The sequence below is a fragment of the Melanotaenia boesemani genome, chromosome 3, assembly GCF_017639745.1.
Source record: "Melanotaenia boesemani isolate fMelBoe1 chromosome 3, fMelBoe1.pri, whole genome shotgun sequence".
NCBI lineage: Eukaryota > Metazoa > Chordata > Actinopteri > Atheriniformes > Melanotaeniidae > Melanotaenia > Melanotaenia boesemani.
The window spans coordinates 35687849-35712018 of NC_055684.1; the positions used below are offsets into that span (position 1 = coordinate 35687849).

Consider the following 24170-nt stretch of genomic DNA (forward strand, 5'->3'; position numbering starts at 1 on the left):
TTTCATAGTGTGGAAAGTAGGTTTTGGAAGCTTTTTGTTTGTTTGTTTAATATGGTAAAAATGTGTCCACTATATGATTGAGAAATATTTAAGAATAATGCTACAGGTCTCAGAGTGTTTGTAAAAACAAAAACAAAAAACAAAACAGTGATCAGTTGCAAGAGATGTTCTTGCCTGAGAGTTCTGGAGGTGTTGTGGACTTAATTTAAGCTGACAGCTGCAACATGAGGCACCAACACGGTAATCTGTGATGTTGAAAAAATCCAAAAACCACAATTTCTGAAAGTAGTCTAGGATTCAAAAGTTCTCAAACTTAAGCACATCATAGTTACATTGTTGTAGAGATGGTATTAATGAAGGGATGGTTGCTGTTGTACACCCAGGCTTGTAGAAAATCAGGCCATTGTTTTAAATGATAAATATGACAATTTGTGATTTTTCTTGCTTGCTGTTAAAGCAGACTTTTACAGAGGATGATGGAGGAGAATGACCAGCCAGTTGGAGGTCTTCATTTTGTGGGCAAGAAGGACGAACTGATTGAAGCAAAGCGTTCTTTCAGAACACTAGAGGGTCGGGACATACTGATTATCTACCACCAGGGAACCTTCTATGCCATGGACTCCTACTGTTATCGTGAGTACAGGTTTTCTAGGTGACAACCCCAAAATTTTGCTCCTTTTCAAAGATGGAAAGTATTATGCTGAACCCTTACTACATTTCTTTTCTGTTATACTGCCAACCAATAGAAATTATTAAGCAATACATTATTTTCTGAACAAGTTGACGACTAAAGCCAGTTTCACTAAATAAAAATCCTGAGATGTTATATTAAGTTGCAGTTTAAAAAAACACAAAAGATCACAGTGTTTTGTAAATAATTCAAACTCCATATCCAGTTAAAATAAACATGATGAAACTAAATCAAGTTAACGAATGTCAGATGAGCTAATATGATTGGACACAAATAGAGCATCACAGAGAGGCTGAGTGCAGTATGATCCTAAACTCACACTTCTGAATGTAAAACTGTAAAGAGTGGATTTTCTTTTGCACAGGACATAATATCTCCTAAATATTATGGGCCAGTGTTGCCTTGCCATAGATATATTGGGGTATGCATTCACTATGTAAATCTTTTATAATAGCATAATGCTGATAAAAGGTAAAGTCGTTTAAATTGTTGTCCTTATATAGAAGTCATGTGAGGTTATATGTGTTAAAAATGAATAATAAGGATTATCAAGTCTTTTCCAGTCTTAAAAATATGTAAATGCATCTTCAAACGAGCAATAACATGTGGTATATTGCATCATGTCATCATACATAAAAAACAAGCCAAAATACAAAAGTCTTGTGTGAAAAACTAATTACACCTCTTCGGATTACATGGGAATTAAGAGGTTAAGTAGCGGCCAAATGATAGATAGATAGATAGATAGATAGATAGATAGATAGATAGATAGATAGATAGATAGATAGATAGATAGATAGATAGATAGATAGATAGATAGATAGATAGATAGATAGATAGATAGATAGATAGATAGATAGAAATGTTTCCTATATATATATAAATACATATATGCCTATATATACATATATTTCACATGTGTAATGTATGCAAAAATACATAACTGCAATGTGATGGGATTCAGAGTGCAAAGGTGACAGACAAAATTAGACTAGGTGTGTAATCGTGGCTCTGACAGAGATAGAGGAGTTGTAAAGTCTGATAGCAGAAGGTAGGATTTCCTGTATCGTTCCTTAGAGCAGCGGGTTAAATGAGTCTGTTGCTGAAGCTGCTCTTTAGCTTGTCCAGTGTTTTGTGGAGGGGGTGAGAGGGATTGTCCATGATTGCCAGCAGCTTAGCCAGCATCCTCTCCTCCACCACCTCCTCCAGGATGATAAGTTCACAGCCAACAACAGACTCTGTCTTCCTTATCAGTTTGTTCAGTCTGTTAGCGTTCTTCTTGATGCCCGCACCCCAGGACAAAGAGGATAGTGTTTGCCACAACAGACCGATAAAACATCTGCAGCATCTTGTTGCAGACATGAAACGAGCTGAGCCTCCTCAGGAAGTAAAACTGGCTAATGCCTGTCTTGTAAATGGCCTCTGTGTTGGAGGACCAGTACAGTTTATTGTCCAGTGTTACACCCAGGTACTTTTATGAGTCTACAAGATCCACATCCGTCCCCCTGATGCAGACAGGAGAGGCAAGGGGCTTGTTGTTCCTGAAGTCCACCACCATCCCCTTTGTCTTCGCCACGTTCAGTTGCAGGTGGTCCTTCCTGCACCACTTCACAAAGCGGTTAAGCGGTCAACCAGGTCCCTGTACTCAGCCTTCCTCCCTCCACACACCCCACAGTGGCCGTGTCATCAGAGAATTTCTGTAGATGACACAACTCAGTGCAGTACATAAATGTTTGATGAAATTATGCTAATCAATGCACTTGATTGATAATGAGCAAGTCTGACAGCCTCTAGAAAAACAGATGTTTAGGCAGTTTTCTGCTTTGAAGCATTCAGGTGTGTTCATGCAAAACGAGGTGTTGCAAAATCCAGACCTAAACCCTGCTGGAATTATGTGGTGAGAATTTACGAGAGTTGTGCTCACAAAGCTCAATTATCTGAAACAATGTTGTAAAAAGCAGTAGACCAAAACCGCTTCACATAAATGTGACTGAGTATGTCAAAGAAAATGATAACCTCGAGTTATTGCTGCTAAAGGTTGTCCCACAAGCAACTTCTGCCGATGCATTTGGTTGTTTTATGCAATGCATCTGCAGTTTGGCTTAGTTTTAGTTTAACAAGTAATAACATTATGTAATATATCATATGATGTTGTTCATTTAAAGTAGTATTTTAGGACCTGTAAGGATTGGATAACTGTTATCATGTCCTGACGTGTAAACACTCAGAACAGAAAGAGACTATGTTGTTTTCCAACAAGACATGCTGGAAAAAAATCAGTTTATGTATCAGAACAACATGTCTGATCATTGACATGATACATGATTATTTTTCTTCCTGATGGAAATCAAATCTTGCATCAGTTGAGCAAATTAATTAAATACTGAGTGGCAGCAATATGCAGGCACTCAGGCAGCACTGCTTTAAAGAGACATGATTTTATTATGAAAATATCTGCATGGGCTCAGGAAAATTTTAAATACTAGCATTTCTGTATTCAGTGTCCTTTTTTAATGTAACGCAAGGCAAGGTAAATTTATTTGTATAGCACATTACATGTACAATTCAAAGTGCTTTACATAAAACATTACAGCAGGGTGCAGAAAGCAAAACAAGTGCATTAAAAAAACAAAGATTAAAAGAAATACAATTTATGAAATAAAAACAGAAGGAAGAGGCTAAAATAAAATAGATAAAATACAAGAAATGAAGTTCCAGTGTGGGGAAAGACAATATTAAAACATGATTCCAGCTTAAAAGAACCAGATGTAGATTTTGACTTCTAAATAAAAACTAGTGAAATGCAGCAGAAAACAGGTGTGTGCGTTTCAGCTGGGCTGAGGCTTTCTAGGAGTCGTTCCAGACATGTGGAGCATAGAAGCTGAATGCAGCTTCTCCACGTTTGGTTCTGACTCTTGGAACAGATGAGAAACATGATGTAATATTCAGATTTTTTATTTTTGGGTTTTCATAAGCTGTGAACCATAATCATCAAAATTATAACAAAAGAACAAACTGAAATAAATTAAGTTCTGCATGATATTTTCATTTCTTTAGTTTCACCTGCATATGTTAAAACTACAATGCAAAACAAAAAAACAAGAGAGAGAAACACTAACCTGTGTTACATCAAAACCCAGAGATTCTGCTGCTTTCTCTGGGCCGAGGCGAAATAAAAACCCACAAATTCAAATCTGAAAATCTCTCTTTTTTAAAAAAATATAATTATGGACGTCCTATTCTCCCAACTCAGGAGAAGATGAATCATTCTCCTTTTTTTCAGTAAACAGCACAAAAGCCTGCATCCCTGATGGTGTGGGGTTGATTTAGTAGAAATGGCATGGGTAGGTGAAGGAGACGTTGGCTCTGCTTGCAGCCTGGATAAAACAACATATTTTTTAATTCCATTGCTGTTATCAAGTTCAAAGTGAAAATATGTGTTTTAAAAAAATGCGGTACTTTAAATTATTTTATATAATTGTCGTTTAAACAAGGGATTGTTTTTAACTTCCTTTCCAAAATAAATCACATATCCAAAACAGTCATATCCAAACAGAGCTGGTGATCCAAAACAGATCACCAGCTCCGGTCCTCGAGGATCCGTGTCCTGCAGGTATTGGACGGTTCGCTGCAGCAGATTTAAATTAATGGGTCATTTACAGACAGAACTTGACAACAAGCTGTTGAAGATCCATTTCATTTGAATCAGGTGTGTTGAATGATCTTAGTTTTAAAAGAAAGTTAAGACATATGAAATAGCAACAAAACTATCAGAATCAAGATATGTATTACCATGTCAGAGTTAATTAATCTGGAACACAGTAGAAAATAAAAATTTTTAATCTCTGACTAACAATTTCCCACTACACGTAGAGTAAAAATAAGCTTTGAATAATAAGGTAGTAGCCTAGTTTATCCAGGAATAAGTAAAGTAATATCTGATTAGTTACTGCTAAAACTAAAAAAGTGAACCTGCACAGTTTTACAGATGTTTTAACACAGAAATGTTCAGGCGAACCCACCTAAATGTGCCCACATATGCCTTTTACTCTTTTACGTACCAGACTGGAAAACTATTGAACTATAAAAAGCGAACATGTTCAACACATATTAAAATGAAATTGTGTCCAGTTGGTAACAAGTTAGCGTGTTGTTACCTGATGGTTTCTTCTGTAATAAAGTGAAACTTTTTCCCTGACAGATGCTGGGGGAATGCTGCAGAATGGAGATATTGAGGTAAGTTCTTATTTAACTGAAGAGATGAGATGCTACGACTTTGCCTCAGAGGAAAGATGCTGTAAAGTAATTTAAGTTAGAGTACTGAACATAGTTTTTATTTTGATCCTATTCCTGTTTTCACATGTTAATCTAGCTGTACTTAAACACCTACAGGCAGCTGCTGGGCTGAACTGAGACATGGAGGGATTCTGTAATTAGGATATTAAATTTGCATAACATTAACATTATACTACCTGCTCTCTTCCCACACACTCACACACAGGACATTAATGGCAATCTGTGCATAATTTGTCCGAAGCACAAGTACAAGATCTCTTTAGCCGAAGGGGAGGGCTGGTACAAGGGCTTAGACCCCAGGGAAAAGTCACCTGTGCGCAGATGGTACTCCAAAGGTGTAAAGCAGCGGACCCACACAGTCACAGAGAACAATGGGGAAATCTTTGTCAAGCTTTCTGTGCATCCAGGATGGATCGAGTCAGACTACTACCAAGGAGAAAGGGGCAAAGTGGAAAGAGCCAAAGCTGAGAAAGCTGAGAAGAAAACATCTGTTGTGGACGATGACTGCTAAAGATTGCCTCCAAATAGCTTCCTTTTACCTCCTCTGACCTCCTGCACTGCTTATGACTGTTCTGTTCAGAGGTGGCATTATAAATTTTTTTATAATTTTAAATTGCAATCATCCTCACTAAATAAACTTTTCTGTGGATGAATTTGGACTTATTTCTCTGTCCTTTAACTCTGAACAGGAGAATGAGATGTATGATCGCACTCTCAGGCTGCATGCATAACTGTTTTGGGGCTTTAAGTTGTGGCATGTTTCATGTCCACCCAAAGAGATGGAAAGTTGCTAAATGAAAGAAAATCACTGTTCTCATATTTATTCATGGTGCAATATGTTGAAACACGTGAAGAAAATATGATACATTTGTGGTGCAATTCATATCAGTAACGAGGATGAACAAAGTTTAATTAAAATTTTTTGCTCATACAATACTGAAGAGTTGGGTTATTTCTCAACCATTTGATTTAAAGTTTTGAGACAGCCTGTCAGATTCACACTTCTGTGATTCGCAGTGGTGCAGACCTAAACAGTGGTGTTGCCCCAGAACTGCAAATGCCATGGGTTAAGAGACAGAGGCTATGGAGAATAATGCTCCTCTGCATGAATGATGCTAGTCTCATGCTTACAGCAAACTCCCAGCACGGTCTGAAGGCTTTGGCCTATCTGACGCTTCAAATATAGTCATGAAATGCACAGGGCCTCAGGTTACATGGAGTGAGGGGGTGACCACATGTGCACCGTTACCACATATTAAAAATTAAAATATGATTATGTAGTCAAATGGGGAATCTTGACACAAGGCAGGGGCCATTATCTGCAGGTGGTCATTTGGAATAGGTCAAGTGAGGGCTGTTTGTCAAGGTAAAGAGCAGACTATGTGAGGAAACTGCTAAGAAGGGCAAGTAAGGGGAAAAAACTGCATGTGAACAGCATGGATTTGCTGCTATGAAAGTTATTCAACTTTAAGATACGTTTTATGTTAATCTTTACATTGTGGTTGTGAAAACCCCAAGAGGGTCTGAATAAATGCTAATGTCTCAGGCTATTTTTCCCCTAAAATCACTTTGAAAGCCCTGGAGTTTGTCCAAAAGGGATTATCAGACCTAATTTATTACCTATTATCTGCTACTCCCACAACAAAACACTGCAGTGTTGTTAACAGTCTCTTAAGAATTTTCCATGTTTCTGTAACAGCGTGACCTAAAGCATAATCAAATTTACTCATAAGACTTGACTGTAGATAAAAATATTCAAATTAACAAATGAGAGAACGTAGATTATTTGAAAATAACTATCTAATATCAAGATGCTGGTAAGATGCTGAGCTGTTGATCAGTCCTGCACATCAGCTTGGGGGAATTTCAGCCCATTCCTCCGTACAGATCAGCTTCGGCTCTAGGATGTGGGGAAGCTTCATCACTTGAGCTACTCGCTTCAGCTTCTTCCGCAATATTTCTGTTGGATTAAGGTCAGGGCTTTGACTTGGCAAAACCAAAGCATCCACTTTCTTCTTCTTTATCATCCTGTGGTTGAACGATTTGTTTGCACGGCTTGCTGTTTTGCTGCATGATTCACTTTCTGTTATTCACAGAGAGATGTGCTGACATTTTCCTTTAGCATTTGCTTTTATAATTCAGATTCAGTCAAAATCCACTTTGAATCAGACTGAGAGTGGTGCTTTAATTTTTATTGACAAGAAGGTGAAACCATGTAAACATCTACATCAGATTTTTTCCCCTATCTAATTGCAATAAATTAGTTTTTATCTGCCTATTTTCAAACCACATATAAGTTTCTGAGGGGTAAGTGAAACAACAAAAAAAAAAGACACATAAATGACAGAGAGACTTTTTGCAGACTTTAGGAAAGTTAAGGATTGCTGAACATCTTTATGTAATAACTTTTCAGTGCCTCATTCTTGATCAGAAAATTGATTTAGGACACATCTGCCTGATATATTTTCCAAAGATTAATAGAACTTTCCACATGACAGGAGAGTTTAGTTCTGGTGTCTCTATTAAATGTCCATTTAAACACTTACTTTTGCTTTTCTAATCAGAACGATTTTAGATTTGTGTTAAAGATGATCCTCAGCAAACTGCAGCTGGGCAGCACTTTGGTTTTCTCTCTACAGCCCTCCTATGCAGATATTATTGATCTGTGTTTTGTTGGTGGTCTTGTGAATATCCAAACCTCTCAACATGTTAAATGTCTGTTACTTAACATTTTAAAGACTGATGCCTCCAAAATGGGGAGAAACTTTACTTTGTTGTAATTTTAAGTTTTTATTTGGTCCTTTGACAAAATGTAGAAATAAATAAATAAATAATGTTGTATTTTTACTGTTTATTAACGTGTGTGTAACGGGTATGTCAACAATATTATAGTGCATTATTGTATTACTATTGTGTCCACCAGGGGGCAGAAGACCAGTATCAGATTGTGTACAGCAGAGTTTCAGCCAAGTTTTTACCATAAAGTAATGCAAAAGCTCTTAGAAACGGTATAAAATATGATACATATGGCATTATAGCGGTAAGATTACTGTATTGGTCTAGTACTGCTTACTTTGAATACCATAGATAATTTGTTAGATTCTGTATTAGTAAAATACAAAAGTATTTCCAGGCCAAAAGGTTAGAAATTTCTTTTGCTAGAGCAGTGAGTCAGATCTGTAAACTTGAGTGGAAATCTGACTTTGACTGTGCCCCCTCAAACCTGATCCCACTGACTGAAACCTCATATTTCATCATCAAATACTAAAAGTTTTTTTTTAATGTTTCCAATAATGATTGTCTTCAAGAAATGACCAAATAAAAGATAGAAAATATTTCATTTATTAAGCTGGAATGTGTTTCTCTACTTTTAGGAGTCATTTGAAAACAAACAACAAAAAAACAAACAAACAAACAAAAAAACCAAAAACAAACAAACAAACAAAAAAAAACCTGAATGATTCCTACAGTTTGGAAGTGGAGTTGATCGTCTTTGTAAAGAAATGGACAGCAGCTACACTCACGAGCTGTGGAGAAGACCAAACTCTCCTCAAGATGAAGCCACAGCTTTTAAAAGACAACAGCGTGTAAAACTGAACAAACCAACTGTACCCAGCACGCTGACAATGTCAATGGCCTTGTTTGTGTGCGTTAGCGCGCGCTACTTTTGCTTGTGTTCGCGTGCGTGCTGCTGAGTCAGGCACGACCACTCTCGGTTCAGTCCTCCCCTGCTCCCTTTATCTCCCGGTTGTTCTTTGCCAGTGAGACTTTTGTTTTGTCCGCCGACGTCATGTCGTCTTTCATTTGCGGTGAGCGCCGAGCCGCGCGGAGCTGCCCTCTCCCCGTCGGTAATTGTGTTTCCTGCGTCTGACAACTTGTTTCGTCTTTTAGCGCATTGGTCGCCCATGGGCGCTGCTGTTTACCCACTCTGCTGCTCCGCCGGTTGGGCTGTCCGGTGCGCCTCTGCGGTCGGTTCGGGACGGTATCGAGAGCTCCGCTTTTATGAATGAATAACGAGACGGGGAAATGCGAATGACTGTTGAACTCCCCTGCAACCGGGCTCCCGGGGGGCCAGCCACGGATGAGAGGGATTAACGGCGGAGCAGAGCCGCGGCTCATTGCGGAAAAGCGAGCCTGACTGCAGACTGGCGTGAAAACGCACCGTGAGGGGGAAACGGGCTCCATAGCGTAGAGCAGCGGAACAAAACCGCGGTTGACCACAATGTAAGTTCCTCTGAAGCTGCAACTCATCAAAACATGTGGGGAAACGGTTGTCGTAGCTACTGAATGCCTAATTCATTTTTTGTTTTTTGTTAATGACATTGCTGCATGGTAGTGGTAATATTAACCGAAAAAATGTATCAGACTCTAATTTATTTAACCATATTATCCACTCAGGTGTGGTAAAGGCCTTGGCGAGGTTCTTTTTTTTCAGAGATTTAACGGTGATGCACTGTCTCCGTGATAGACATGAATAATAGGCTCCTCTGTGATGCCTCCACTCAGTCTCAGTGAGTTGTCTGCCCTGCAGGTCCATCCACATTGTGGCTCTAGGCAGCGAGTGTCCCGGAGGAGTCGGGCCTGGAGAGGAGATCATGGGCCAGGGGCAGCTGCAGGGAGGTCTGCTGTGGAGCTACTTGGGTCACGGAGCTCTGGTGGGACCCTGCGACCTGGAGGGCAGCATGCACAATCCAGCCTTCATGGAGTACACCTCACGCGTCTTTGGAGATGTAACAGTAGTGGTTCGGGATTGTCCCAGCTGGGTAAGAGACTATCAGAGAGACTAATTATTGATTAAGTTGTGACTTTGGTTGATCATTTATATGTATTCTTATATTAATTTCAATAGTCATATCTAAAAGTCACCATCTCAGCTTTTTGGAAAGCCAAATTTAGACTTGATATGGACAGGAAGGCAGGGTGCCAAGATGGCCAAACATGCCATAAAACTGTGGTGTAATTTTTCCAGAGCATTGTCATTATGAGAGTATGTGCAACTTTACTGACATGCTGTTTACTTTTCATTCTGTTTTGCTTCTCATAAGACATGCAGTACAGCATGTCAAATTAGAAGGCCTTCCACTGCTGATTGCAGGCTTTATAAAAATGTCTCTATTCATAGAGGTTGCTATTTTAACATGCATTGCACAAAAAACCCCAATGAAAGAGCTTTTGTTCTTAATAGCACATGAATTTGAAATGAAAAGCACTGTTGTGATTCTGTAGAGGCACTGTACACGTCCTTTTATACGGCTGTCGATCTGTGTCAGGGGTGTTGCTTGGAGAGTCTCAGTCTAATTCTCTTTCTCTATTTTCATTCAAACTGCTCAGAGCTTTCAGAATGTATGTGATTTTGTTTTCTTCTCTCTAATGAGTTGAATCAGGTTGGTTTAGAGCAGCTAGCCTCACTGAAGTCCTTAGGGGTAAAGTCCCAAGAGCTAGCCTCACTGAGGTACTCAGACTAAGAAAGGGAGGGGTTAGTGTTATCTGAGTTGAGATTTGTGGTACAGGTTGAGTATGCAGGCAGCTCTTTCTGTTGTCATTCTTATGTATCTACGCCCCTCTGACCTACCGCTGTTTCTGTGTATCATCCTTTTCTCGCCCTGCAGGACTTGTTGGACAGCGACTGGGCCAGCGTACGGAAAGTTCTTGAGCAGGCAGACATTCTGGTCATTAAATATTCAGTAACGGACAAGCTGGCCTTCCAGCAGGTCAGGAACGGCTACGCCCCCAGGCTCCGCCCTCTTCTGAGGCATTGGGGTGTGCCTGTGATCCTTGTTGCTGTTGGAGCGCGGCTGAATGGTGAGCACATACCATTCATTGTTTTGTTTCTGTCAGAGTCAGATTGAGTTTAGTCTGCTAACATTGTTGTATGGTATAAGTGGAATTTGAGTGCCACTCAGCTTGATAGTCATTCAGGGGAAGCTTAAGGCTGCCTCAGTTGTTTTGTGTTTTAGGAAGGTATTGTTCTTCTTTGGTGAGTAAGTCCACTGAGTCTTGTCGCATCCAGTGTTCACTTACAGCAATGAAGATGATGCTCATTAATGCTCAATAATAATAATAATAATAAATCTCTTTCTGGGTGCCTTAAGGCTTTCCGCTCACATATTTACCTAAAGGATACGATAGTAAAACATGACGTTTAGAGGTTTTGAAGTCTTGCAAGTATAGGCACCACAACAGTAGTGTATTCCTTACTGTACATAGATTAGGACCCTTGAGTGCAGCCCGACCGATAAATTATGTATTACTGTACATGTACGTTTGCACCTCACTAAGTCTATGTGTGTTTTTTGTAGACACACTGACCCCTTTTGAATTTAGTTCCTGTAAACAAACCCATCACACACCTCAGGTTGTATTTTTAGCCTGTCTCCTCAACATACTTTGAGATCTGTCAGAGCTCGACTGCAGAATGATCACAGTGCGAGTATTTGCTGGAAAGAGAGAAAGAAGAGCAAAGGGAGTTAGTGGCTTTAAACCAGAGCCTTTGTTTGTGTTTTTGTTTGTGGCTGCTGTGAGTATTTTCATTCTATCCCCTCATGACTGCAGAGAATGACGGCTGAGCTCTGAGCGCTCCTTGCTGCTTGACTTTAGACCACCTGAGGCGCAGCTGTGGCATCGAGCGCTACCATACGTGGACTAACACAGCCATTAAACCAACGGTGAACGGAGGAGCACAGACAGATTTATCCAAGGGCATGCTCGCATGCACAAACATACCACCGATATGCCAAGTCACTGCTTGTCAGGGGCTCACACATGCTTTCCCTTTTTCTTCCTCTTACCCCTCGCTCACAGACACACACTCAGCCTGGCTCCATCTCTGTGTCATAGCTGTAGGTTATTAGCAGTATGATTTATCAAATGCCTCAGCTCATTTAGCCTCTCCCTCTGCTCTCCTCCCCTGTACAGTCTTCTCTTCCCCTTCACAATTATCCCTCTTATTTTCTGTCTGATTCTGTCTCTGTGGTTTCCACGCACACATGCCATAGAGCAGCCAGTCCTAGTTCACGTGTCACTGCAGATTTTAGTCACTTAGATGATCTAACTCATATTTATAATCCTTCTTCCACCCCATGAACATAGTAAAGAGGTAAAAGCTGCAGCACAAAAGTGCCACAAAATAATTTTTTCATTTTAAAGCTGTAAAAGTCAGACATCACAAAAGAGTAAACAAAGATTAAGCACACATAAATAATAAAAAGACAGAGTGAAGCAATTAAGATGCACACTATGGAACCACTAATAGCCGGGACATCTGGTTTTAATGTTACTCCCCCATCTAATACGTGTAAGTAAGTAGGTTTAACATGCTCTAGAGTCTCAAACTTAACACTTTTTTAAAATGATAAGTCCTTGTATACTATATATCTCCTTATATGTTGTCAGTCAGTGTGGTTTCATTTACTCAGAATAGGTCAGCTCTTTCTCACGCTAATCATGAAAACCCGAGGGGTGGGTGTGTTTACAGTCTAATATAGTTTATCCTAATGAAGTTTTCCTTTAAAATTAAATGTTAGTCATTAATTTACTAAGATCTATGGAAAGTGGTGGAAAAATGTCATCGATATTTATTGATCTATGTCCAGTATGGACATTAACACTGGGGATGGTGAGTATCATGGGGTATTTTAACCTTCTGTTTATTGTATACTGTTGTGTTCCAGTGCAGCTCAGACAAGGTATACGTTCTGTCAGCATGTTAATTTAATGTTTTCCAAAATGCATAATTTAATTTAACTAATTCAGGTACTGCTTTTTACATATTAGGTTGTACATACAAATGCACTTCCTCTCTTCTGTGTTCAGATGAAGGCCCTCCTTGTACGTGTCCATTGTGTGCGTCTGACTGGAGCAGCTGTGTGCCTCACAGTGAAGGTCTGCAGCTGTCCCGGGACCTTGGGGCTACCTATCTGGAGTTGCCGTCTCTCAACCACGTCTTTGTCGGCCGCTACTTTGGCAGTGTGGTAAGAGAACACAGGAACCAAATTACTCAGTTTTAAATAAGGTCACTGGTGCTGACTGTGTTGTTTGACTCATCATCCCCTTGAGGAAACTGGCATTTCCACGTTTATTTAACGCTTTAATCAATTAATCCTACCAGGGAGTTGTTTTCAAGATGAAGAACGGATGACTTAACACCACTATTTTTATCTTAACATCTCTATTTTTGTCTGTTTTGTTCAGCTAGAGTACTTCATGATTCAGTGTCTGAAACACAAAGCTAAAGAGAGGCCGGAGAAGAGGCGAGGAAATAAAGTGAATGAGCTTCGTCCTCCTCACTTAGAACAACCAGGTCAGAGGAAGACTATGGCACGTAATGAGTGATACAGCCTTCATTGTAACTGGCATGCATTTATGTCTTGTTTGTCTTCCAAAAACGCAAATCTTTACAGTTTTTCTATGCTGTTGTGTTATTATAGTTTATTTTTTCTGTTTAGTGAACATTTAGTGGACTGATTCTGGATTCTTCTCTCTTGAGCTTACTAAGCCGTAAAAAGAGCTGAGCACAAAGGTTTTAATGTGGATCAATATTCTGTTCTGAACTGGGAAAAAAGGGAGACAAAAAAGCTAGGTAGACTACTTTTCTTCAGACATTAGAATCAATTTAAGACAACAACGAGGTTAAGTGCCTTGAGTTGAGAAGGCTCAGTGTGTCTTCATGCTTATCTTTACCAAGTTATCTCAATGAAATGAGATATTTGACAAATGCACCTGTCTTATCTGTACAGTGCATTGTGAGGTTAACTTTTACTTTTGTGATTTTGTTGTCTATTACTGCAACAAATAATATTGTTATTTTCACAGTATTTTAATAATTTAGTTGTCTTAATATCATAGAAATGCTGAATTCATTTACAGCTCCCAATTTATTTAAAAAAGGACAATTTGCATTAAGCAACAAAAGAATGTAAAAACACTTTAATAAGACAAAAGGCTACCATAATTACAAAAATACAATGAAATGAAAACTATAAATAACAGCCTATTTTGTAACAATAACATATAAAGTTACAGATTATTTTATTTCCAAATTATTTGGGCATCAAACAAAAAAACTATTCTGTTTTAAAAACTAAATGGAAATATGTTAATAAAATATTCTTCATATGAAAATGGCTAAATTAATCAACCGATAACCAAAAAGTTGCTGTGTAATTATTGCCCAACTATTTAAGAAGTGATTTATAGGCTTAATTTCAGCTGAGATTTCAATTAAGCGTCATAATAAATTGTGTGGGGGGTGGGCGGATACTGCATACTCAACCTGGGGTTAAGGTTAAGGATCCGGCAGCAACATCTACTTACTCCATACTTTTCACAGATTTACCACAGACTTATTCAAGCTTCCTTTCAGCCAGTCAGATTCTGCAAACAGGAAAAAACGCTAATTATGAGGGGATAAATGACCATGCTGATCAAAGGAGGCTAAAACTTACAGAATTAGCCACATTCATGCATACTGGGCAGCTTAGAAGGAGGAAGTTTCATTACTATAGAAAAGCTTGAAAATAACAAGGCACGTTGGAGCATTTGGCAGCTGCATTTCTGCAATTTCTTCTTAATCTAAACGCTCGACTTTTCCTTAGACTGTGGGACTCTCTGTCCCTATCTGAAACCAGCTGCCATTCTTCCCTGACAGAGTTTTTCTGTGTGAATATGAAACATCATTTGAAATAACTTTGCTCGAAGCACAGCTCCGTAGATCTGGCAGGATCATTTCATGTGAAAATAGTGCTGAATGGTCTAATTCATAGCAACACTGGTTTTATTTTGCTTTTCCTTGCTGTGCTGCAGCTACTTTTTCCCCAAAATAAAGACACATGGAAATATTTAACACAGACAAAGCTGTTAAACTGGTGTTAAATATCGATCTGACCACTTTGCTGCTGCTGTGAGTATAAATCTGAAGCAGTGACTGAAAGCTTAAAGTCTTGCCAAAAAAGGCAGCAAGTGCTGTTGGATTTATCGTTGCCTGTCGGACACTGCTTAACTCAACTTACGGGACAGTTTACATTAAATATGACATGCACTGATTCAGGAACAGCCCAGTTTTCATGGCTGAATCAGAGCAGCCATAAAAAGGGAGATGAGTTGCAAAGAAGGGCAGTGTGTACTCAGCACAAATAGGATGATAATAGGCAGCGCTGTAATAGCCACCACACTGCTTTAACCCTCCTGTTTGCTGCTTTTCACTTTTATTTATATAACTTCATGAATTCATAAATCAAAGGCTGTTGTTTTAGGCTTTTTTTTCTCATGTTGTTCACCATTGTCGCTTTTAAACTATTGCAAGTTTTGTTTCTAAATGTTGTTTAAATTGAACCCTTTTCAAAATAAACTTTGCGTTCATGTTTGTTTTTACTTCTTATTTTGTCTTGCCACCAAATTATCTACCCACTAATTGTTAACCTTGAGTCTTATTACATTAAGGCACTGACTAATCCAGTGCAGACCAGATACGCCTGACACTTTCCACAGACCACAATCCAGAGGAGTAGTCCAAGCTTGCTTTTTTTCAGGACTTTAAGTACAAAGACAAACATATCTGGAAGCACTTTTTTCTCACCAGAACAGCAGAAAAGGACACAGCATGACGTTGGTTTCTCTCATCCCTCTCTTTATTGGCTAAAAGACTTCACCACACTATTGCTGTCACAATCACTTTGTCTGCATACACCCCATTTCTCTTAGACAAAACTTCTAGCCAAAAGAAGAAGGGATCAATAATAGAAGTGGACAACATTATCTGTATTGCAGCACTTCTGATTGGCTTTAAAAATAACACATTTGGCAGATTTTTCTTACTAAGAGAGAAGCTGAATTTCAGCTGTGATTGTTCATTAAGAAGTATTTCTCTCCTCTCCTTTAAGCTCGTCTTCCCCCTATCCGGGTGGAGGAGTCCAGCTTCTCCCAGGACATGCAGTGGCTGTTGGAGCGTGGTGTGCAGTTTGCCGATGTGGCTTTTTACGCCGGGGATTCTGGGAAAGAACTGGGGTGGGCACACGCAGCTGTACTGTGTGCTGTCAGCCCGTACTTCAGACAGCTGCTTCTGGGGCCTAAGACCAGGTAGGAGAAGTTGAGTTTAATTGTGTATCTCACCAGCAGGAGCTCAGCTATAAATGCTGGTGGAACTGTGAAGCTCTTTCTTCATCTCTGATTGGACAGGGAACGTCCACAGTCGCGGTGCGTTTGCAGAGAGCGGGATGGAGGCCCCCATTCGCTGCTTTCCACTTGGGATGGCGGCATTATCGATGACATGCCACGAACAGATGGACACGTGACAGGACGCCTCACTCGGCTAGTGGTGAAGGACCCCCTCCTGTGCATGTGCTTGTGGGAGACTCTCATGTTTATTTACAGAGGTAAACCCACCAGTCAAACACAGCTCAAATGAAACTGTCTTCTTAAATCTGCTATTTTGTTCCTTTTCAGATGTGTCAAAAGAAATGTTGCTTAGCTTTACAAGATGTGGGCTATATGTAAAAATAGTGGATTAATAATGGTTTTATATAGTTTTTTTCTGCTGATGACACTCAATGCGCTCACATTGAATCCTTTATTCAGTCACTCCACATTCATACTTGGTGGTGGTAAGTTACATGTGTAGCCTCAGTTGCCCTGGGGCAAGGCAAGGGAAGCCAGTCTATTTGTATAGCACATTTCATGTACAGAACAATTCAAAGTGCTTTACATAAAACCTTAAAAGTATTACAGACATTAAGAAGTAGTGAAAGGCAGCAACAAATAGCAAGAATCACAATAAAACCATAAATGTTTTTAACCTGGATTTAAAAATGTCTCTTTTTGGTGAAAGTTTAATCTCCACTGGGAGTTTGTTCCACTTGTTTACAGCATAACAGCTAAATGCTGCTTCTCCATGTTTAGTCTGGACTCTGGTCTGGACTAGTTGACCAGAGTCTTTGGATCTAAGAGCTCTGCTAGGTTTATATTCTCTGAACATATCACAGATGTATTCTGGGCCTAAACCATTCTGGGATTTATAAACGATCAGAAGAGTTTTTAAATCTATTCTGTGACTGATTGGAAACCAGTATAAACTGGAAGCCAGTGTAAAGATTTTATAACTGGTGTGATGTGTTCAGATCTCTTAGTTCTGGTTAAAACTCTAGCAGCAGCATCTGGATGAGCTGCAGATGTTTAATGCTCTTTTTGAGAAGTCCTGTTAAAAGGCCATTACAGTAATCCAGCCTACTGGAGATGAATGCATGGATGAGTTTCTCTTGGTCTTTCTGGGAGACTAAACCTTTAATTCTGTTGATGTTTCTGAGCTCGCAAAAAGCTTCTTAGTGAAGCTTTGATGTGGCTACTGAAAGTCAGGTCTGAGTCTATCAACACTCCCAGGTTACGAACTTGGTCGTTGATTTTAAGAGCCCAAGTCTCCAGGTGTTTGCCAATTCTGACCCTCTTCTCTTTGCTACCAAACAGAATAATCTCAGTTTTGTCTTCATTTAATTGTAGAAAATCCTCCTTCATCCAGGTGTTTATTTGCTCCCGACACTGACACAATAAGTCTATTGGGCTGCAGTCGTCTGATGACAGAGACACATAAAGTTGTGTATCATCTGCATAACTGTGATAATAAATGCTATAGTTCTGTAATATTCGACACAAAGGGAGCATATACAAGTTGAACAGAAGAGGTCCAAGGACTGACCCTTGGGGGACTCCACAAGTCATGGCCACTCGCTCTGATTCATAGCTGCTGATCGTAACAAAATAACTCCGGCGTTTTAAATAGGACCTGAACCAGTTAAGGACCGCTCCAGAAAGTCCAACCCAGTTTTCCAGTCTGTGCAACAGGATTCTGTGATCTACAGTATCAAACGCAGCACTGAGATCCAGCAGAACCAGGACTGATACTTGTCCAGAACCAGTATTCAACCTAATGTCATTTAACACTTTGACCAGAGCTGTTTCAGGGCTGTGATGAGGTCGGAAGCCGGACTGAAATTTATCAAGATTTCCACTTTCATTTAAAAAGTCATTAAGCTGGTGAAATACAACTTTCTCAATAATCTTGATTATAAAAGAGAGGTTAGAGACAGGTCTATAATTGTTCATTATAGAGGCGTCTACATTCCTTTTCTTTAGGAGAGGCTTAATGGCAGCTATCTTTAGTGACTTTGGAAAAATGCCTGATGCCAGTGAGCTGTTAACTGTGAGTAGGAGATCACTAAGGAGCAGACTGACGGAAATGTGGCCTTTCCTTTTTTTTTTTTTTAACCCTGTCCTGTCCAGCATCCAAACATACAGAACGGCGGTCTGTGTGCCATATTTTGCCAGGCAGATTTCTGCCAAGAGAGACATGTTATATAAATGGCTGCCCTTGATGTTTGTAATATTTTCATTTTTTTCATTATAATCTTATTTTCTTTTGTCTTGACAGGGAGACAGAGCAAGCAATAAAAAGAGAAAAGGACAGAATTGAAATGTGGAAATAAAAGTTGTCTACGCTGCCTAAATCTAAACTATAATATCTAAACTAAAATATAAACTACCACAGTACTACATGATACATAAAAAAATAGGATAATGAAGATATGAAATAGTACAACAGTCATCAAACATACCTGTAGAGAAACGTACCAACACACAAACATCAGCAACATCTAGTTGGAAGCGGATTGAGAGACGAGCATGTTTGTGAGCATGCACGTGTGAACGTGAACATGCATGTGTGACCATGCAAAAAGGATGAATTGTGTGCTTGCAAAGGGGACCCTGCACCCCAAAGCATCCGGGGAAGACGGGGGGGCCTGAGGCCCCAAAGGCCCGGCAGGTCCGCAGAGCACAGACCCCAGGACAGCCAAAGCAGAGAGAGCAGCTGCCCAACTCAGCCCAGAGGAGAGGGGCCCCCAGACCGGAGCCCCTGATGCGACGGGGCAGGGGCACCGAGCAGCCCAGAGTGACCGTGAGCAGGCCCAGGCACCCCACAGATCCAAGGGCCACCCATCCCCCCTACAGAGCCCCGCCCAGGAACCTGGCGGAACCCGACTGCCCCAGGCAAAACCACCGGGGGCCACGCCAACCAAGGCTAGGTACCCCAAGGGACATGGACATGTTCACAGCCCCCCCCCCCTGCCAAGGGAAGGCAGGCCCAGACCCGACCATCTCCACATTCACACACCTACCCACATCCTCCTAGGGGTCTCACTAGCCCCCCAATGCGGCACCGAGGACCACCCCCAGGGCAAACGGCACCCAGCCAAAAGATTCTCCAATATTGAGCCTCGTTTTATTCCATTTTTTGTCGTTTGTTTTTTTAGCAGGATGCAGAGGCTTTTTTTAGGTTTTTCTGAAACTATTTCTGGCTCGCTTCTTTTACTAGCTTCCATATCTGCACGCTGCTGCTCTTTTGCTGACATAAAATACCAAATAAAATATCGTGTTGTTGTTAGGCAACCGTGGGGAGTCGCATATGATTGGATAAGGAACCAGGAAGTTGGTTAGAGCAGCACATTGCACCAAAGTTATTCCAGCACGGAACTCTTATTTTGAAGGAGAAAAACTAGGAGACAGATTGTTTATAGGGAAGCTTCCTTTTATCCCTCGCAGCAAATCTAAACATTTTAAATTATTTTTAAGGAAAAAAAATCCTAATTATTCAGCCTTTAAAAGCTCAGATTAGTTCATATCTATATCAGCAGCTCAGAATGGTAAAAGGATTACTTTCTGTTCTTTGTAAAGGTGATGAATTACTGGGTAGCTACTCAATGTTGGGATCAGATTTGAGCCAGATCTATTTAAGAAATCAGACAATGATGAATTAAAATTTGCCTGTAAACTAGCATACAGCCAGTTGTAAGGTAAATATTCTTTGATAATGTCATAGATGATGGTGTTAAAGAAGTACTCCTTGTCAGTAAACAAATTTATTAATCTATTGAATGTTATTGCACTACATATTTATATTGATATGAGACTTTATTAATCTTGGATAAATATGTCATTAAAAAGGTAAACTGCTCTGGTAGTGAGCAGTAGAAAATGACAGCAGTCTGTAACAGGGAGGTGAGTTGTTCAGTAGTGATTTCTAATGAATGCCGTTAAATTACTTGTGTACTAAAAGCTGGACCAACATCACTTGCAACAACAGAGCTGCAACACAGATGAGCTTGCCATCATCTGATTAAAACCTTGTGATTGCTTCAAGATGGAGTTGCCCAAACTGACATTCTGGCGGCAGATTCAGATCCACATGAAGGAAAATACAGAAAGCATCCCACCAACATGCAGTAGAGCGTTGTTTTACTTCCATCACACTACACTGTGAAGATATTTCCTACTACTAATGGGATGTTTATTACTGCATTCATGATATACTTCAATGACATGTCTAATAATTGCAGTACCTTACATATCATCTATATTAGCAAGAGTGGTGCTGCACCGCTCTGATGCTTCCTGTTTTGTTAATATAAACACATTGTGCTCATTGGAACTGGAGTTTAAATACATCTAACAAAGCCAGATCGAGCAGTTAGTTATTTTCTAATAATTTAGATGTGATGATAAATGCCCCTTGGCAGCAGAAGGCAGTCAGCGTCCTGTTGGGACTCATCCAAATCTCCACTACACTGAGCAACAGAAATCAGTCAAAGTGAAAGTGTTTGATAGTAAACAACTGTAGTATTTTAATCTGGGACCTGACCATTCATTTTCTGATAGTGTGATCCTGCACTCTGTTCTTAATCTGTGTTTGTGCTTGGCTTCCTCAGGCCACTTGTGTTGCTTTTGTCTCTTCTCAGCTGAGGTTGTTTATCATGGAAATCAAAGAGGAAAGAGTGGCATCTTTAGAAGAAGAATATCTTCTGTTATTTCAAGGCTAATTTGATTAGTTGACAGAATCTGACTCTAAAAAAAGTTATAGAGTCCTCACTTACATCAAGAAATGATTAATTCTGTTTTGAAACTGGATAATTAAGGGACTTCAATATTAGCTTAACAAAAACACAGGTGTGTGCAGGCATCAAGGTAATACCATTATTTTTTCCCCAGTTGCATGTGAAGCTTACTTTAACAGGTATGTGATGTCCTCTGTGACTTCAATGAAAATCTTCTCAGACTGCAGCTTTGCGTCTGCAGAGCTGTGCCTGTAGTACATTAGATTTTAGAGCACCCTTGCAAGCCAGCACTTCATCACAGGGCTACATGTTGTGCATGAATCCTCATGGCAAAAAGCTTTTCTAGCATCTGATTCATGGCTGCTTTTTAACATGTATGAGAGCAACACTGATGCTCTAAAACATTAACACAAGATATAGATGCACAAATGCATGAGCTGGTGGGGGGTGAGCAGAGAGGGGAGGAAGATTATAGGGGGAGACTGATCCTGTGAGAGTGACTGTATGAATAAGAATAAGAGAGCCAGCGGTTGAAATATGGGGGGAACAGTGTGTGTGTGTGAGTGTGTGTGTGTTTCAGGAAGAAAGGAAAGTACCGTGTAGGGTGAAAATCGAAGGTGGCAGGATGTGAGGATGAGATGAGAGGGAGAGTGTTGGAGGAGGATAGAGCGAGGCGCTGCTTTCCTGCAATTGTGTAAGAAAATGTGCTAGTAACAAGCTGGGCATTACAGCATACTGTCAGTGGTGTGTGTGTGTGTGTGTGTGTGTTTGTGTGTTTGTGGTTTGGTGAGAATAGGGGAAAGAGGAATATGAGTGCACATGCTGAGTGGAATGAGAATGTCACGTTTCCATAAACCCCTGCAGGCGGGCAATGTTAAGTCGTGTGAAAATGACTAAAGTTAACCTTCAACATAGAGGGTCCGATTGCACATTTGAAGGATCAGACATCATATACACTGCATGTGTTATACACTACATCTGTTATCTTTAATTTACTTCAGTTTAAAGAAGGCCTTCTTTGCCCACAGAAACTTTCTGAACATGATGAGCAAATATTATGTTATGTTCAACAAATGTTTACATTAAAATAAAAAGCTTCAGCTGTAGCTCATTTTCTCACTACAGCATCACATTTTCAGTAAACAAACAGCATCACACTCCTGGTATTATTCCACGCTCTGGGTTTTTGTCACTTGACTGTGGGAGGACAGTCAGAGAGGCCATGACTTTACTTGTGTGATGTTAACTCTGTGAGACTCTGTCTCCTTTTGTAATCTGCTGCTGAATCATTGAAATTGTCATTTGGTGGCAATTTTGTGCATGTACGTATTCTGCACACATTGTACATGTGTGTGGCAGATAAATCACTGTGTGGACATGTGTGTGTTATCACTGAGGTTTTAATGCAGCAGGCTTGTTGATTTTGCTTGTGACTTTTACAAACTGTTGGGGAATAAAGTGAACATTGGGTGTCCTTGCAACTGCATTTATCACAACAGGCTAACCTGTTTGCTGGTTTTGGTTTAGGCATGAGCACATTTTCGAATCAGAAATTAAGCATGAGCACAGTTAGGGCAAATCTGTTGGAAATTAGCTTTTATCTGTACAAACTACTCCCACATTGTTTGTGTTTGTTTGCTTACAGCAGTGATATGAAATTCAGCGACACTGACTCTTATTTGTGAGACGTACAAAGCTTTGCAGCTTTTGCTTCCTCATTTACCCTATATAGTCAGTTTGTTTAGTTGCATTTCCATCAGCTTGTGTGTGTTTGGTATACCATTACTGACTGTCTGCATCATACATCAGCACTACGACTCCTGAGCTAATCTCTCACCCTACATTTGAGGATTCTGTGCCATGCTCTGTCGTTACCCTGTACTCTATTTTGAGGCAATTCCTCTTTCAGCACAAATACCGCCATTATAGCTAATGATGAGCTAAATCCTGCCCAATCAAGCTTCCTTCTTTCCTCAACAGTCTGCTAATGTCCCAGTGAGACAGTGTGTATCACTCGTATCAAGCCGTGAGGATTTGTGAAGAAGTAAAACACAAAGGTGTAATTACTTTCCCCAGATGTTACACTAATGCAGAATAGATTTACTGTTCCAGTGGCTTGGGCTCTCCTGTCAGTTGGCAATATAATTCTAGATATAATGCATTGCCATAAAATTATGTACAGGCATTCATGATTCCCGCATGCTGACTCATAATAACTTTGATGATCTGGGTTTAGCTCAGGCCGCATTATGAAACTTTCCTTTGTGTATTTTAGTTTAATGACTCATTGGCCATAAAAATGTTCCATTTTTTGTGCTTTTTACTGTTTTAGCACAAAAAAGTCATAAAGTCATAACCAAATAGCTTTGAAACAAAAAAGAAAATATGTTAACGTACAAAATGAGCTAAAATGATCAACGTTACATGGTAAACATGAGCATGGCAGTCCATGTTAACGTGCTGATGTTGAATATTTAGCTTAAAGCTCCACTCTGCACTACAATCTAACAGAACTGTCATTATACAGATGAAGTATATTTTCATTAAAATAGTAGATAAATGATGTTTGTCACATTTAGTCAATATGATGCTCCACACTTTTCATTATGAAAAAGAACTGAAGTCCAGATGCTTCATTTATAGATTAAAATAAGAATCACCAAATAAATCCTCATGGTTGCAGTGAGGATTCAGCATGAAGTTAAAGATAACTCACTTCTGATATCAATTTGAGATTTCTAAAACTGTGGATTAAATGGACAACTTGCAAGTAATCCTTTCCCAGTACATATATATGTGTGTTTGTGTGGTCCTTTAAATACCAAAGACAATTCAACATCTTACATCCATGAAATTCTACATCCCTCCCATATGGGTTTTTTGCTCTTCTCAACCCTGTGGTTAAACCAATGAATTTTCTTCTTCAGCAATGATTTCAAACTATTTTTTATCCAAATAACAGTGGGATTATCCCACAGGGTCACTTCTTAGAAAGACCTCATTTGACAAGAATGACAGCTTATGAACACATTTTGCAGCTAGTGAGTCTCAGTTCTTGTTCTAATTCTGTGAGATCCTTGACCTCATCGCTCCTGATTTATTTATTTTATCAGTAAAATGTTCTCCATATGGCTGCAAACTAATGCACCCTTTTTTCAAAAGACATATTTGCTCAGTAAAAAAAAAAAAAAAAAAAAAAAAAAAAATTACTTCATTAGTCTGCAATACTTTTTCCCACATTTTTCTAACTTTTACCACTGAAATTTGTGTTGTGGAGGACAAAGTTTTACTCTGACAGCTCTCCCATGAAG

At 39.7% G+C, this 24170-nt stretch overlaps 1 protein-coding gene across 3 annotated transcripts in view; it reads left to right on the plus strand.

Annotated features, from left to right (window-relative positions):
• Positions 1-478: 478 nt before the first annotated feature.
• Positions 479-24170, plus strand: part of rhobtb3 (Rho related BTB domain containing 3) — a 35881-nt gene continuing 12189 nt past the window's right edge. Inside the window, exons 1-8 of one of the 3 annotated variants that reach the window (XM_041980492.1) lie at positions 479-633; positions 4893-4927; positions 9519-9750; positions 10597-10789; positions 12800-12957; positions 13178-13286; positions 15865-16060; positions 16160-16356. In XM_041980492.1, coding sequence (XP_041836426.1) covers positions 610-633; positions 4893-4927; positions 9519-9750; positions 10597-10789; positions 12800-12957; positions 13178-13286; positions 15865-16060; positions 16160-16356 — 1144 coding nt within the window. In that variant the 5' untranslated portion in view covers positions 479-609. The other 2 variants (XM_041980490.1, XM_041980491.1) reach the window with 2 other exon arrangements.